At 37.4% G+C, this 16,619-nt stretch overlaps 1 protein-coding gene across 1 annotated transcript; it reads right to left on the bottom strand.

Annotated features, from left to right (window-relative positions):
* Nucleotides 1–1,244: 1,244 nt before the first annotated feature.
* On the bottom strand, nt 1,245–2,210 carry Or52n1b (olfactory receptor family 52 subfamily N member 1B). The gene has a single exon (NM_001000737.1). It carries the CDS (start codon nt 2,208–2,210, stop codon nt 1,245–1,247), a length of 966 nt encoding a protein of 321 aa, NP_001000737.1.
* Between the last annotated feature and the right edge of the window lie 14,409 nt (nt 2,211–16,619).

The raw sequence follows: 16,619 nt of genomic DNA, 5'->3' as shown, positions 1-16,619 counted from the left end.
TTCAAATACCTTGGAGGAGAACCATCAGAAAAACAACTAAGCACATACATGAGTACACAAATTCTTTAAAAGAACATGCTGGGTAAAAATTAGATAAAGGAGAATTTGAACAGAGGAATATTTTCCCCGTAATCTTGCCTACAAATTTTTATTATAATTTGTACATATATGCAAATATAATATATACTAACTTTAACACTCTTCTGAAAGAAAAGAATATATATATATATATACATATATATATATATATCATTTGTAAACCATGCATAGCTAGCATGAAAGGTAAAAAGAAATCTTTCAAAGATTAGACAGTTAAAGTATTGCTTAGTTGATGTTATCAAAAGCAAAAATTAGATGGTATGAAGAAAAAGTTTACATCTTAAATAAAAATTAACCACTTGTCATCATATTAAAAGTATCTCAGTCACATGCTTCTTTACATGGTGTCATACTTTAGAAAGCAAAAAATATTCTAATGTCTAAAAACATAAGTTAGTCTGCATGCTTCTGAATTTTAAGCAAATGAAAACATATATTTTCTTTCATTTATTATTGTATTTGATTAATACCAAACTCTTTACTCAATTTGTTTGATATTGATGAATACTGATACAACTATCTCTAGAGAATATGAGTATTACATCATTCACATCTCTTTAAAGTTCTTTCAGTTAGCATGTGCATGAATTACAAAGGAATATATAGCTAGGAAATTTAGGATTAGAAAACAGATAATATAGGAAATAACAAACTCCAACTTATTTTAGAACAGAAAAATTAAGAAAATAGGCACAAATATTCATGAAGTTAAGTCATCTATTGACAGTTATCAATATTTTTGAAGCTGTCAACTCCAGGTCTAGTGATACAACTACTATACTATAACGTTTGGAAAATTATAACTAAGGAGAAAACATGTCCATGACGATTGAAAGCAGTGAACTTAGAGAGCTCAAGGGAAGAGATTTTGAGTTCATACTTTCTGTTTACATGAACATGATTTCACTTGTTCAAAATAGGTAGAAGAATCTGAGCCACATGCATGTACTTCTTTTTTTTTTTTTCCTTTTCTTTTTTTCAGAGCTGGGGACCGAACCCAAGGCCTTGCACTTGCTAGGCAAGTGCTCGACCACTGAGCTAAATCCCCAACCCCATGCATGTACTTCTTACAGTCAGACACAGGATTTAAAGTTTTCTCTGAGGTAAAACTGACTAAGAGAACTATGGCTTTTTAGGAGCGTCCATTAAAATTTATGAGAAGAATTTTCTCTCCCTTTAAAAAAGAACCTAATGACCCTCTTTTGTATCTGCTTGGTTTTCACCCCATACACAATAGGGTTCATGGTGGGAGGCATGAGTAGATACAGATTAGCCATAATGATATGTATGTGGGAAGGGATGGTATGCCACCCAAAGCGGTGTGTAAAGAAGGTGAAAAAGGCTGGGACGTAGGTGATGACAATGGCACATATGTGAGCAGTGCAGGTGCTGAAAGCTTTCTGTCTAGCATCTGCTGATGACAGACTCACAGCGGCCCAAAGGATCATGGTGTAGGAAACTGTGATGCACGGGATGTCAAAGTCCCCAATCAGGAGGACAACCATTAAACCATAGATGGCATTGATCTGAACATTGCCACAGGATATTTTAGCAACAGATATGTGGTCACAGTAGGTGTGGGGGATGACATTGCCCTTGCAGTACGGAAAGCGCTTGGTGAGGAATATGAAGGGAATGACAAGAGCCACTCCCCGAAGAAAAGTAAGCATCCCTGCCTTGGCGATGACCACATTAGTGAGGATAGTGGCATAGCGCAGAGGGTAACACATGGCTATGTAGAGGTCCAGGACCATAAGCACAAGCACCCCGGACTCCATTCCTGTGAAAGTGTGCACAAAGAACATCTGAGCCAGGCAGGCCTTAAAGTCAATCTTCTTGAAATTGAACCACGATATGAAGAGAGTGTTGGGAATGGTGCTGGTGCACATGAGCACATCTGTGAAGGAAAGAAGGGCTAAGAAGATGTACATAGGTCTGTGTAAGACCTCTTCAGAATAGATAAGATATATAAGTCCAAAGTTCCCTGTAAGGGCAATGCTATACATGGTAAACAGTGGGAAAAAGATGCACAAATTAACCTCTTCCAGACCAGGGATGCCATTGAGGATTAATGAAGCTGGAGTCAGGCTGCTGACATTTAGAAGTGACATAATGAGTGTTGGAAACTCATGGTAGAGTTGTCTCTGTGAAAAGAAAAATACCCCTAAAGTTCACACACTACATGACCGACATAATTTTATTCCCTATATTGGCTACAGTCTTTCTTGAGGGTCCATCTCTGTCTGATTACCTGTGCTCCACCAAGGATTTTATTTGGTGTGGTACACACAGTTGGTATCCATCCCTTTAGTACTAGATGTTCAGAACGTAAAGTCTGGTCTCTGCATCTGAGATGGTGTCATGTCATACATTCCACAGACTGCAGATGGCCTCTAATGGGGCAGCTAGGTTGACAAAACATTTGCTGTACTCCAGACATTCCTTGTTCACCTCTGGATGCCCAGTCTGTACTGAATTATTAGCAACACTAGTGGTTCTTATGTATCTCACTTTCAAAGACATTACTTTGTAGGACTTCTGGAAATGATTTCAAGTACCTTCTAACTCAAACTACTCCATTATAACTCATAGAAAAATTAAATAGCCCAAAATATATAAATAACCTATTTGTACCAACATAATCAATGTAATCTCTCAAAAATAAAAATGAACTACTATAAATAATAAATACTTGCCTAACACCTATCAGAAATCATCTACTTGGTGAACAGAAAGGTAGACAGAGGATAATGAGTCACTAGAAATAAATTTGAAAAGCCAAAGTTTTCCTCACAAAAGCATCTACTCTAGTAGACTCTAGAGTCTGTTTGATGGGAATAAAGATAAATCACATCATAAACAAAGCAACTGACTTTCCCATAACAACATGCTCTTTGATTTCCTGTCTGAGTCACAAATTCACAGAACCATATATTCAAATTTCTTTCAGGTCATGTAATCAAGCTAAGCTTTTACATGTAAGATAGATAATGTGTCTTTCTATTCAGTGACAATACAGACTAGATATTAGCGCCAATGTTAACAAAATACTTATACATAGAAATAGATGAGAATTCTGCATGTAATAGTATGTTTTGATGAAATGAAAAAAATTAATGGTCATAAAACAGATTCAGGTAGGCAACACAGGTATGGTGAAGTAGCCACATTGACCAAGGTGTGTGGAGTGAAAGTAGTAAGAAAGGAAAAATTACAATCATGGGAATGGTTATGGTTCCATGAAGAAAGCCATTGGAGGAAAAATAAAAGAGTTTTAATTCGAAATTATTAATTTTAAATTTAGAGTATCTTTTAGATAGTTTCAAAAGACCCACACAAAACCCAATAGATGTCTATTCTGTAACTTGAGGTTTATAAAATTTATTTGTGTTTTCACACAACCTTTGTTTAATTTATATATTTTTTTCAAAAATAAAGATTATATAGATGAAGTCTAGGAACACTTTGAGCTGAGAAGTAATTCATATATCATAACTACAGGATAGAAGCAGTTTCCTAAAAAGAATGTATACAATATGAAAAGTTGCATAATAAGATGATAGTCTTCTTTCCTTCATATAGTTGCCATACGATAAATATTTTTTGTCATGATTTGTTGTTGGTTCCCGTGTGCAGTTTTGCCAAGAGCTTTTTTAAAAACACTCCTTGTTGGAGTTATATTTTAGAAGTCAAAAGCTGAATTCTTAATTGAAAGTGAAAAGTGAGCATTGAGCCTCTTCAAATATTAAGAGATAACTCTATCTGAAACGCATTACTCACCCACGTTCCTTATTATAACCTGTATTTATTTTTCCCAATAAGAATACAATCCCAATGTAGAAATCTGATATACTTACCCTAAAAATTAATGATGTTCCTCAGGAAACCTGATATCCAAAGGCTAAGTTTCATTCACATCTTTTTCATTCAGGAAAGTAAGACCAATGCTGAGGTCATGGGAGGCAAGCGACAGATGGAGCGTACTAGTCTCTTATTCTTTCTCCTGCTCTCTTCCCTCTTTTCCTCTACATGCATGTGTGTTTGTAAGTGTGTGTGTGTGTGTGAGAGAGAGAGGGGGGCACTCTAAGTGGTAAGGAAAATTAAAAGTCAATTGGTTCTTTTTCTTTTTTACTATAACCTCCAAGGAAAAGTGATTTCTAAGTATGGGTGTATGTGGCCTAAGAGTTAGCTATATCTGGATGCTAATGACACTAGCATCTGCTGGGAATTGAACTACTGGGAATTGTCTTATGATAAACTATTTTTAGCTTCTATCATAGTCTAGAAATACTGAGGGAGTAATCTTTACTGAGTACAACATAGACTAGAACTTTCTTTGCACGTTTTCGATATCATTGTAACAAAAACAGTATGGATACTAAAACGTTTTTAAGATTATACAACTCCAAAATACAACTGAATGAGATATATGATGTACATAGTGTCCTTGATAAATTTGCATATCAATCATAAATATTTGTGGATTATTTGGGATTATCTGGCTGTACAGCATAATGGTGTCTGTGAAAAGAAAAAATGTTTTGTTTTGTTTTTTGCATATATTAGTGCACTTTTTTTTTTACCTTCTGAAGTCTAGCATCTCTCTGCTGTGGGATATTCACTTGAAGTAGCAATAGTAGAGGTCTTTGTTAATGGAAACTGGGTGTAATGGTTTGGATAACAAAAGTACCCATAGTCTTAGGTATTAAACACTTTGTCTGCAAGACAGCAGTGTTTAAGGAGGCTTTGGATGGAGTATATCATTGGGAGCATGCTTTGAGAATAAAGTCTGTTTCAATTGGCTCTTTCTGCTTTGTGATTGGAATAATGGATGGGTACTCTCAGCTTCCTCTTCTTGCTTTCATATCTGCTGCTTGTTTCTCTGCCGACCTTCCACTCCTCTGATAACATTATCCAAAACAAATGCTTCCTTCTATACATTGCTTCTAGAAATGGTATTTTAATATGGTGATAGAAAAATAACTATCCTTTTAAGTAAAATGAAGCCTCCTGGAAGTATAGAAAACAGGTTCCGATGACCATACGATGAGTTGTACAACCAGGTATTAAAATTATAATCATCTAATACATATCTTGCATGCAGAAGAAATTATCCTTGATTAAATACATGCAGGCACACATACCAGTTTATGATATGTTTATATGTTTATTTACTCACATATTTTCAAGAATAACTCTGTACGAAACTAAAAATTCCTGCTTTGGTGTCCTTTGCATGCATAACTCTAGTTAAGTCATCAACCTGTTGTGTTTATCATCTGTTCTCTCTCTTCCCCACTTCTTCTCCAAATTGGTCCATCTCCTTGTTTGCTTCTGTGTGTCTCTGAGTGTGCTGCATTCTTGTAAGTTATACAGAATACCAGGAGTTTTACAGCAATGTAGAAACCCTTTGAAGATGTTGATTTGTTCCTATATTTTGATTCACACTGGACTGAGAACTCAACTGTTTGGTTATCCTAGCTGGCTATCACACTCTACTGACCTCCTCATTACCATGGTACTACTCTGTGTGAGCTTTATCAGATCAATATCTAAATTTTTATGTGTTGGTGTACACCTGCTTGATTCTCCTTTCTAGTGTCATAACCTCAAGTTCCTCTCAGTTGCTGCATGCTATGTGCTCCCCATGAAATCTTACCCTGAGTTCATTTCTTCTAGAGCAGCTGTTCATTGTTCTCACCAACTTTCTTGTGCTTTATGGTCTATTCTTCTTTTTGCTTGTTAATATAAAAATCCTTTTTCCTGAGTTTACTTGCTATGATTTTGTTTCTTGGACCCATCAGATAGGGCATGCATATCTGTTCTTTCCATTAACTGGAATCCTATGTTTGCATCTGGTAGATAGGTAGAGAAAAACCCTTATGGACAGCCTCAATCTGTTTCTAAAACTCCTAAAGGAAACTCCTTTAAAATCTTAGCAGTTGCTCTACCTGTATTCTTGGATCTGCACTCTACTCCCCAGCCCAGAGCTTCACCTGCCACCAAGATACCCTGCTCCCACCTGAGAAAACTAATTGAGACACCCACATCACAATCCCCTACTTACTAGAACCCCAGAAAGCCCAGCAGCCTTCAAGGTCTGCTTCATCCTTTTTGAGTTCCATTTTACAGTCCACACATCTACCTGCAATTGACGATCTGCACTCTACTCCCCAGCTCACATCTCTGCCTGCCTTGCTAGAGGCCTGCTGCCACCCAGCACAACCAGTCTCAGAGGCCTGCTACTCCTAGGGACTACCATGCCAGCCAAAACCAGAGACAATCAGATTTCTAAAGGGAAGTACAAGAACACAATAGAGAACCATCAGAACCCAACTCTTATAACACAGCAAACCCAGGATAGTCTAACACACCTGAAAAGCAAGCCTATTTATATCTCATTTTATGAAGATGATAGAGGTCTTTAAAGAGGAAATAAATAAATCCCTTAAAGAAATGGACAAAAATACAATTAAACAGGTTGAGTCCTTTAAAGAAGAAACAAATAAATCCCTAAGAAGTACAAGAAAATGCTATCAAACAGGTGAAGGAAATAAAACTGTTCACAACCCTAAAAGACATAAATCCATGAAGAAAACACAAATGAAGGCAACCTCAGAGATGGAAAATCTAGGGAACAGAACAGGAATTACAGACACAAGCATCACCACCAAAACACAAGAAATAGATGAGAATCTCAGGCATAGAAGACCCAATAGAAAGAATTGACAAAATAGCCACAGAAAGTGCCAAATCTAAAAAGAGGAGCATGCGGGATGAGGAGTCCTCTCAGAGATGGAGAGGAGGGGGGAGGAGGTAAAAAACTCGGAGAGGGGGGAATTGGATGGGGACAACATCTGAGATGTAGATAAAATAATTATAGATAAATAATAAATTAAATAAGATAAAATGGTTATTATACATAAAAACGTTTCTATCACAAAACATCCGGAAAATTTGGGACACTAGGAAAAAAACCAAACCTACAAATAATTGGAATAGAAGAGGGAGAGATTCCTATTTCAAAGGCTCAGAAAATATCTTCAATAAAACCATAAAAGAAAACTTCCCAGATGTAAAGAAAGAGATGACTATAAGTGCAGAATAAGCTTACAGAATACCAAATAGATTTGGGCTGGAATAAAAAGCCCTCCTGTCACAAAATATTCAAAACACTAAATGTAACAAACAAAAAAAATACTAAAAGTTACAGAGGAAAAAGGCCAAGTAACATATAAAGGCAGAACGATCAAAATTACAATTAACTTCTCGACAGAGACTCTAAAGCCAGAAGATCCTGGATAGACACCTTGCAATTTCTAAGACACCACAGATGCATCCAGACTACTCTATAAAGCAAAACTTTTAATCACAGTAGATGGAGAAACAAAAATATTACATGACAAAATGTAATTTAAACAATATCTTTCTACTAATCCATCCCTACACAAGCTACTAGAAGGAAAATTCCAACAGAAAGAGGGTAACTACACAGAAGAAAACACAATAAATTAATCATCTCAAAGCAAATTCAAAGCAAGAGAAACAGACACACACACACACACACACACACACACACTTATACACATGTACACACACTAATAATACCAACACAGAAATCACAAGGACTAACAATCATTGGTCATTGATATCTCTCAACGTTATAAGACTAAATTCACCAGTAAAGAGCTCACAGAGTGAATGGATAAACAGGATCCATAATTCTGCTGCATATAAGAAAGACACCTCAGTAACAAAGATAGTCACTATCTCAGAATATACGACTGGAAAAAGAATTTTCAAACAAATGTTCCCAAGAAAGAAACTGGAATAGCCATTCTAATATCTGAGGAAACAGATTTTGAACCAAAAGCAATAAAAAGAGATGGGGAAGCACATTTTATACTCATGAAAAAAAAATCAACCAAGATGACATCTCAATTCTGAACATCTATGCCCCAACAGTAAGGGTTCCCACATTTGTAAAAGAGATATTTCTAAAGTTTAAGTCACACATTGAACCACAGACAATAATAGTGGTGAACTTCAATACCCTACATTCACCTACTAACAGGGCATCCAGAAAAAAAACAAAGCTGAGAAATAATGAAATTAACTGTCATTACAAATCAAATGGACCCAACAGATATATACAGAATCTATCACACAAACACAAAAGAATAGATCTTCTGCTCAGGACCTCATGGATCCTTCTCAAAAATTAACCATGTACTTGGTCCCAAAAAAGCCTCAACAGTCTTGCACTGGAAGAGCAAGACTTAGATTTAAAAATCACATTTGTACTTAAGCAGCAGGTCCCCTGCTCTCCAGACACCCCCAGGACCTAAAGGGACTGGATCAACAGTTCTCTGCACCCAAATCCCGTGGGAGGGAGAGCTAAATCTTCAGAGGGGTAGACACGCCTGGGACTCCAGAAGAGACTACACTCTGCCCACATTTCTGACTCCAGAGGAAAACACCTAACGCCATCTGGGACCCCTGTGCACGGGGGCTCCCGGAAAAGGCGGCACAGGGCCTCCTGGATGACACCCTCACCTAGAGCTCAAAAGCAGCCCCCCACAATCAAAAAAGATAAGGAAGGACACTTCATATTCATCAAAGGAAAAATCCACCAAGATGAACTCTCAATCCTAAATATCTATGCCCCAAATACAAGTGCACCTACATACGTAAAAGAAACCTTACCAAAGCTCAAAACACACATTGCACCTCATACAATAATAGTAGGAGACTTCAACACCCCACTCTCATCAATAGACAGATCATGGAAACAGAAATTAAACAGAGACGTAGACAGACTAAGAGAAGTCATGAGCCAAATGGACTTAACAGATATTTATAGAACATTCTACCCTAAAGCAAAAGGATATACCTTCTTCTCAGCTCCTCATGGTACTTTCTCCAAAATTGACCATATAATTGGTCAAAAAACGGGCCTCAACAGGTACAGAAAGATAGAAATAATACCATGCGTGCTATCGGACCACCACGGCCTAAAACTGGTCTTCAATAACAATAAGGGAAGAATGCCCACATATACGTGGAAATTGAACAATTCTCTACTCAATGATAACCTGGTCAAGGAAGAAATAAAGAAAGAAATTAAAGACTTTTTAGAATTTAATGAAAATGAAGGTTCAACATACCCAAACTTATGGGACAAAATGAAAGCTGTGCTAAGAGGAAAACTCATAGCGCTGAGTGCCTGCAGAAAGAAACAGAAAAGAGCATATGTCAGCAGCTTGACAGCACACCTAAAATCTCTAGAACAAAAAAAAGCAAACACACGCAGGAGGAGTAGAAGGCAGGAAATAATCAAACTCAGAGCTGAAATCAACCAAGTAGAAACAAAAAGGACCATAGAAAGAATCAACAGAACCAAAAGTTGGTTCTTTGAGAAAATCAACAAGATAGATAAACCCTTAGCCAGACTAACGAGAGGACACAGAGAGTGTGTCCAAATTAACAAAATCAGAAATGAAAAGGGAGACATAGCTACAGATTCAGAGGAAATTCAAAAAATCATCAGATCTTACTACAAAAGCCTATATTCAACAAAACTTGAAAATCTGCAGGAAATGGACAATTTCCTAGACAGATACCAGGTACCGAAGTTAAATCAGGAACAGATAAACCAGTTAAACAACCCCATAACTCCTAAGGAAATAGAAGCAGTCATTAAAGGTCTCCCAACCAAAAAGAGCCCATGTCCAGACGGGTTTAGTGCAGAATTCTATCAGACCTTCATAGAAGACCTCATACGAATATTATCCAAACTATTCCACAAAATTGAAACAGATGGAGCACTACCGAATACCTTCTACGAAGCCACAATTACTCGTATACCTAAACCACACAAAGACACAACAAAGAAAGAGAACTTCAGACCAAATTCCCTTATGAATATTGATGCAAAAATACTCAATAAAATTCTGGCAAACCAAATCCAAGAGCACATCAAAACAATCATCTACCATGATCAAGTAGGCTTCATCCCAGGCATGCAGGGATGGTTTAATATATGGAAAACCATCAATGTAATCCATTATATAAACAAACTGAAAGAACAAAACCACATGATCATTTCATTAGATGCTGAGAAAGCATTTGACAAAATTCAACACCCCTTCATGACAAAAGTCCTGGATAGAATAGGAACTCAAGCCCCATACCTACACATAGCAAAAGCCATATTCAGCAAACCAGTAGCTAACATTAACCTAAATGGAGAGAAACTTGAAGCAACCCCACTAAAATCAGGAACTAGACAAGGCTGCCCACTCTCTCCCTACTTATTCAATATAGTTCTTGAAGTTCTAGCCAGAGCAATCAAAAAACAAAAGGAGATCAAGGAGATACAGATTGGAAAAGAATTCAAAATATCACTATTTACAGATGATATGCAGATGATTTGCAGATGATATGATATTATATTTAAGTGATCCCAAAAGTTCCACCAGAGAACTACTAAAGCTGATAAACAACTTCAGCTAAGGGGCTGGGTGTAAAGTTAAGTGAAATAAATCAGTAGCCTTCCTCTACACAAAAGAGAAACAAGCTGAGAAAGAAATTAGGGAAACGACACCTTTCATTATAGTCCCAAATAATATAAAATAACTCAGTGTGACTTTAACCAAGCAAGTAAATGATCTGTCTGATAAGAACATCAAGCCTCTGAAGAAAGAAGTTGAAGAAGACCTCAGAAGATGGAAAGATCTCCCATGCTCATGGATTGGCAGGATTAACAGAGTAAACATGGACATTTTACCAAAAGCAATCTACAGATTCAATGCAATCCCCATTGAAATACCAATCCAATTCTTCAGAGAGTTAGACAGAACAATTTGCAAATTCATCTGGAATAACAAAAAACCGAGGATAGCTAAAAATATCCTCAACAATAAAAGAACTTCTGCGGGAATCACTATCACTGAACTCAAGCAGTATTACAGAGCAATAGTTATAAAAACTGCATGGTATTGGTACAGAAACAGAGAGATAGACCAGTGGAATAGAATTGAAGACCCAGAAATGAACACACACACCTATGTTCACTTTATTTTTCACAAAGGAGCCAAAACCATCCAATCGAAAAAAGATAGCATTTTCAGAAAATGGTACTGGTTCAACTGGAGGTCAAAAGGTAGAAGAATGCAGATTGATCCATGCTTACCACTCTGTACAAAGCTTAAGTCCACGTAGATCAAGGACCTCCACATCAAACCAGGTACACTCAAACTAATAGAGGAAAAAGTGGGGAAGCATCTCAAACACATGGGCACTGGAGAAAATTTCCTGAACAAAATACCAATGGCTTATGGTCTAAGATCAAGAATCGACAAATGGGATCTCATAAAACTGCAAAATTTCTGTAAGGCAAAGGACACTGTTGTTAGGACAAAATGGCAACAAACAGACTGGGAAAAGATCTTTACCAATCCTACAACAGATGGAGGGCTTATATCCAAAATATACAAAGAACTCAAGAAGTTAGACCGCAGGGAGACACATAACCCTATTAAAATTGGGGTTCAGAGTTAAACAAAGAATTCACAGCTGAAGAATGCCGAATGGCTGAGAAACACCTAAAGAAATGTTCAACATCTTTAGTCATAAGGGAAATGCAAATCAAAACAACCCTGAGATTTCAACTCACACCAGTGAGAATGGCTAAGATCAAAAATTCAGGTGACAGCAAATGCTGGCGAGAATGTGGAGAAAGAGGAACACTCTTCCATTGTTCGTGGGATTGCAGACTGGTACAACCATTCTGGAAATCAGTCTGGAGGTTCCTCAGAAAATTGGACATTGAACTACCTGAGGATCCAGCTATACCTCTCTTGGCCATATACCCCAAAGATGTCCCAACATATAAAAAAGACACATGCTCCACTATGTTTGTAGCAGCCTTATTTATAATAGCCAGAAGCTGGAAAGAACACAGATGCCCTTTAACAGAGGAATGGATAAAGAAAATGTGGTACATCTACACAATGGAATACTACTCAGCTATCAAAAACAACGAGTTTATGAAATTCGTAGGCAAATGGATGGGACTGGAAAATATCATCCTGTGTGAGGTAACCCAATCACAGAAAAACACACATGGTATGCACTCATTGATATGAGGATATTAGCCCAAATGCTTGAATTACCCTAGATGCACAGAACACATGAAACTCAAGAAGGATGACCAAAGTGCAAATGCTTCACTCGTTCTTTAAAAGGGGAACAAGAATACCCTTGGCAGGGAATAGGGAGGCAAACTTTAGAACAGAGGCAGAAGGAACACCTATTCAGAGCCTGCCCCACATGTGGCCCATACATATACAGCCACCAAACTAGATAAGATGGATGGAGCAAAGAAGTGCAGGCCAACAGGAACCGATGTCGATCTCTCCTGAGAGACACAGCCAGAATACAGCAAATACATAGGTGAATGCCAGCAGCAAACCACTAAACTAAGAATGGGACTCACGTTGAAGGAATCAGAGAAAGGACTGGAAGAGCTTGAAGGGGCTCGAGACCCCATATGTACAACAATGCCAAGCAACCAGAGCTTCCAGGGACTAAGCCACTACCCAAAGACTATACATGGACTGACCCTGGGCTCCAACCTCATAGGTAGCAATGAATAGCCTAGTAAGAGCACCAGTGGAAGGGGAAGCCCTGGGTCCTGCTAAGACTGAACCTAGTGAACATGATTGTTGGGGGTAGAGTGGTAATGGGAGGAGGATGGGGAGGGGAACACCAACATAGAAGGGGAGAGGGGGGCTAGGGGGATGTTGGCCTGGAAACTAGGAAGGGGAAAAACAATCGAAATGTAAATAAGAAATACTCAAGTTAATATAGATAAAAAGATAAAAATCACATTTGATGATGATGATGATGATGATGATGATGGTGGTGGTGGTGGTGGTGATGATGGTGATGATGATGAGGGAAGACATAAATAACTCCCTTAAAGAAATCAGGACAACACAAATAAACAAGTAGAATCCCTTAAAGAGGAAACACAAAAATCCCTTAAAGAATTACAGGAAAACACTACCGAACAGGTGAAGGGATTGAACAAGAGCACCCAGGATTTAAAAATGGAAATAGAAACAACAAGGAAAGCAGAAAAAGAGACAACCATGGACACAGAAAACCTAGGGAAGATATCAGTAGTCACAGATGCAAGCATCACCAACAGATTATAAGTCATAGAAGAGAGAATCTCAGGGGAAGTAGATAACATAGAAAACATTGACACAACCATCAAAGATAATGTAAAACAGAAAAAGCTCCTAACCCAAAACATACAGAAATTCCAGGACACAATGAGAAGATCTAACTTAAGGATAATAGATATATAACAGAGTGAAGACTCCCTAATTAAAGGGCCAGTACATATCTTCAACAAAATTATAGAAGATAACTTCCAAAACCTAAAGAAAGTATGCATGAACATACAAGAAGCCTACAGAACTCCAAATAGATTGGACCAGAAGAGAAATTAATCTCATCATATAATAGTTAAAAGACCAAATGCCCAAAACAAATAAAGAATATTAAAAGCAGCAATGGGAAATGGTCAAGTAACATGTAAAGGCAGAATTACACCAGACTTCTCACCAGAGATTATGAAAGCCAGAACATGCTGGGCAGATGTCATACATACAAGAAGGCACAAATGTCAACCCAGTCATATCCAACAAAACTCTCAGTTAACATAGATGAAGAAACCAATATATTCCATGCCAAAAAAAATTTACACAATATCTTTCTACAAGTCCAGTCCTACAAAATGCAATAAAAGGAAAACTCCAACACAAGGAGTAAAACTACATTGTAGAAAAAGGAAGAAAGTAATCTCCTTGCAAAGAAACCAAAGAAGAGAGACATCCAAACATAATTCCACCTCTAAATTAAAAAAACAAACAAACAAGAGGAAGCAATAATCACTATTCCTTAATATCTCACAATTCCCATAAAAATTCCTACTCAATTCTTTATAGAGATAGAAAAGGCAGTTTGCAAATTCATTTGGAATAACAAAAAACCCAGGATAATGAAAACTATACTCAACAATAAAAGAACTTCTGGCGGAATCACCATCCCTGACTTAAAGCAAGATTACAGAGCAGTAGTCATAAAAACTGCATGGTATTGGTACAGAAACAGGCCAATAGATCAGTGCTACAGAATTGAAGACCCAGAAATGAACACACACACCTATGGTCACTTGATCTTTGACAAAGGAGCTAAAACCATCCAATAGAAGAAAAATAGCATTTTAAACAAATGGTGCTGGTAAAACTGGAGGTCAGCATATAGAAGAACGCAAATCAATCCATTCTCATCAAACAGTTCAAAGCTTAAGTTGAAGTGGATCAAGGACCTCCCCATCAAACCAGATACACTCAAACTAAAAGAAAAAATGGCGAAGAATCTTGAGCACTTGGGCACAGGAGAAGATAATCTGTAGGAGGGGATATGGAAGACAAATTCAGAGCAGTAACTGAACGAACAGCAATTCAGAGCCTGCCCCACATGTGGCCAATATATATACAGCCACCAAATTAGATTAGATTGATTAAGCTAAAAAATGCATACTGAAAGGGACTGGATATAGATCTCTCCTGAGAGACACATCAAGAGTACGTCCAATACAGAGGTCAATGCTGGCAACAAACCACCGAACTGAGAACACGACCTCTTTGGGAGGAAATTAGAGGAAGTCTTGAAAGAGGTGAAGGAGGTTACAACCCCATAAAAACAGCAATGTCAACCAACCAGAGTCTCCAGGGACTAAACCACTAATGAAAGAGTATATATATATATATATATATATATATATGTGGACTGACATAGGGCTCCAACTGCATACGTAGCAAAGAATACCCTTGTTGGGGCACCAGTGGAAAAGGAAGTCCTTGTTCCTTCCAAGATTGGACCCCCAGTGCAGGGGAATATGTTTTGGGCAGTAAGGGAGATGTATGGATGGAATTCCTGTATGGGGGAGGGGGAGTGAAGAGGGTAGGGGATATGGACAGGAAACTGTGAAAGGGAATAACATTTGAAATGTAAGTAAAGAAATATATCCATTAAAAAATTTAAAAATAGATCTTTATCAATCCTACATCTGAAAGAGGGCTAATATCCAAAATATACAAGGAACTCAAGAAGTTAGACTCCAGAGTGTCAATTAATCCTACTAAAATATCAGATACATGGCTTTTACTATGTATAGGTATGGGCCTTGAATTCCTATTCTTTCAAGAACTTTTATCATGAAGGGGTGCTGAATTTTGTCAAATGCTTCCTCAGCATCTAATGAAATGATCATGTGGTTTTGTTCTTTCAGTTTGTTTATATAATGGATTACATTGATGGTTTTCCATATATTAAACCATCCCTGCATGCCTGGGATGCAGCCTACTTGATCATGGTGGATGATTGTTTTGATGTGCTCTTGGATTCAGCTTGCCAGAATTTTATTGAGTATTTTTGCATTGATATTCATAAGGGAAATTGGTCTGAATTTCTCTTTCTTTGTTGTGTCTTTGTGTGGTTTATGTATAAGAGTAATTGTGGCTTCGTAGAAGGAATTCGGTGGTGCTCCATCTGTTTCAATTTAGTGGAATAGTTTGGATAGTATTGGTATGAGGTCTTCTATGAAGGTCTGATAGAATTCTGCACTAAACCTGTGTGGACCTGGGCTTTTTTTGGTTGGGAGACCTTAAATGACTGCTTCTACTTCTTTAGGAGTTATGTGGTTGTTTAAATGGTTTATCTGTTCCTGATTTAACTTCGGTACCTAGTATCTGTCTAGGAAATTGTCCATTTCCTGCAGATTTTCGAGTTTTGTTGAATAAAGGATTTGTAGAAGGATCTGATGATTTTTTTTAATTTCCTCTGAATCTGTAGTTATGTCTCCCTTTTCATTTCTGATTTTGTTAATTTGGACAGACTCTCTATGTCCTCTCATTAATCTGGCTAAGGGGTTATCTATCTTATTGTTTTCTCGAAGAACCAACTTTTAATTCTGTTGATTTTTTCTATGGTCCTTTTTGTTTCTACTTGGTTGATTTCAGCTCTGAGTTTGATTATTTCCTGCCTTCTACTCCTCCTGGGTGTATTTACTTCTTTTTGTTCTAGAGAGTTTAGGTGTGCTGTCAAGCTGCTGATATATGCTGTCTTCTGTTTTGTTTTTTGTTTTTTTTTCTGCAGTCACTCATAGTAAAAGACATATACAGCAAACCAGTAGCTAACATTAAAATAAATGGAGAGAAACTTGAAGCAATCCCTCTAAAGGCAGGGACTAACAAGGCTGCCCACTCTCTCACTACTTATTCAATATAGTTCTTGATGTTCTAGCCAGAGCAATCAAACAACAAAAGGAGATCAAGGGAATACAGATTGGAAAAGAAGAAGTCAAAATATCACTACTTGTAGATGATATGATAGTATATTTAAGCGATCCCAAAAGTTCCACCAGAGAACTACTAAACCTG

This window comes from Rattus norvegicus, chromosome 1 (genome assembly GCF_036323735.1).
Source record: "Rattus norvegicus strain BN/NHsdMcwi chromosome 1, GRCr8, whole genome shotgun sequence".
Lineage (NCBI taxonomy): Eukaryota > Metazoa > Chordata > Mammalia > Rodentia > Muridae > Rattus > Rattus norvegicus.
Note: the sequence above shows the minus strand (reverse complement) of the source record. Positions and strands in the feature narration are given on the sequence as shown.

Excerpts from the sequence above, each read along its gene's own strand:
- Or52n1b (NM_001000737.1), bottom strand. The coding sequence starts at position 2,210 with ATGTCACTTCTAAATGTCAGCAGCCTGACTCCAGCTTCATTAATCCTC.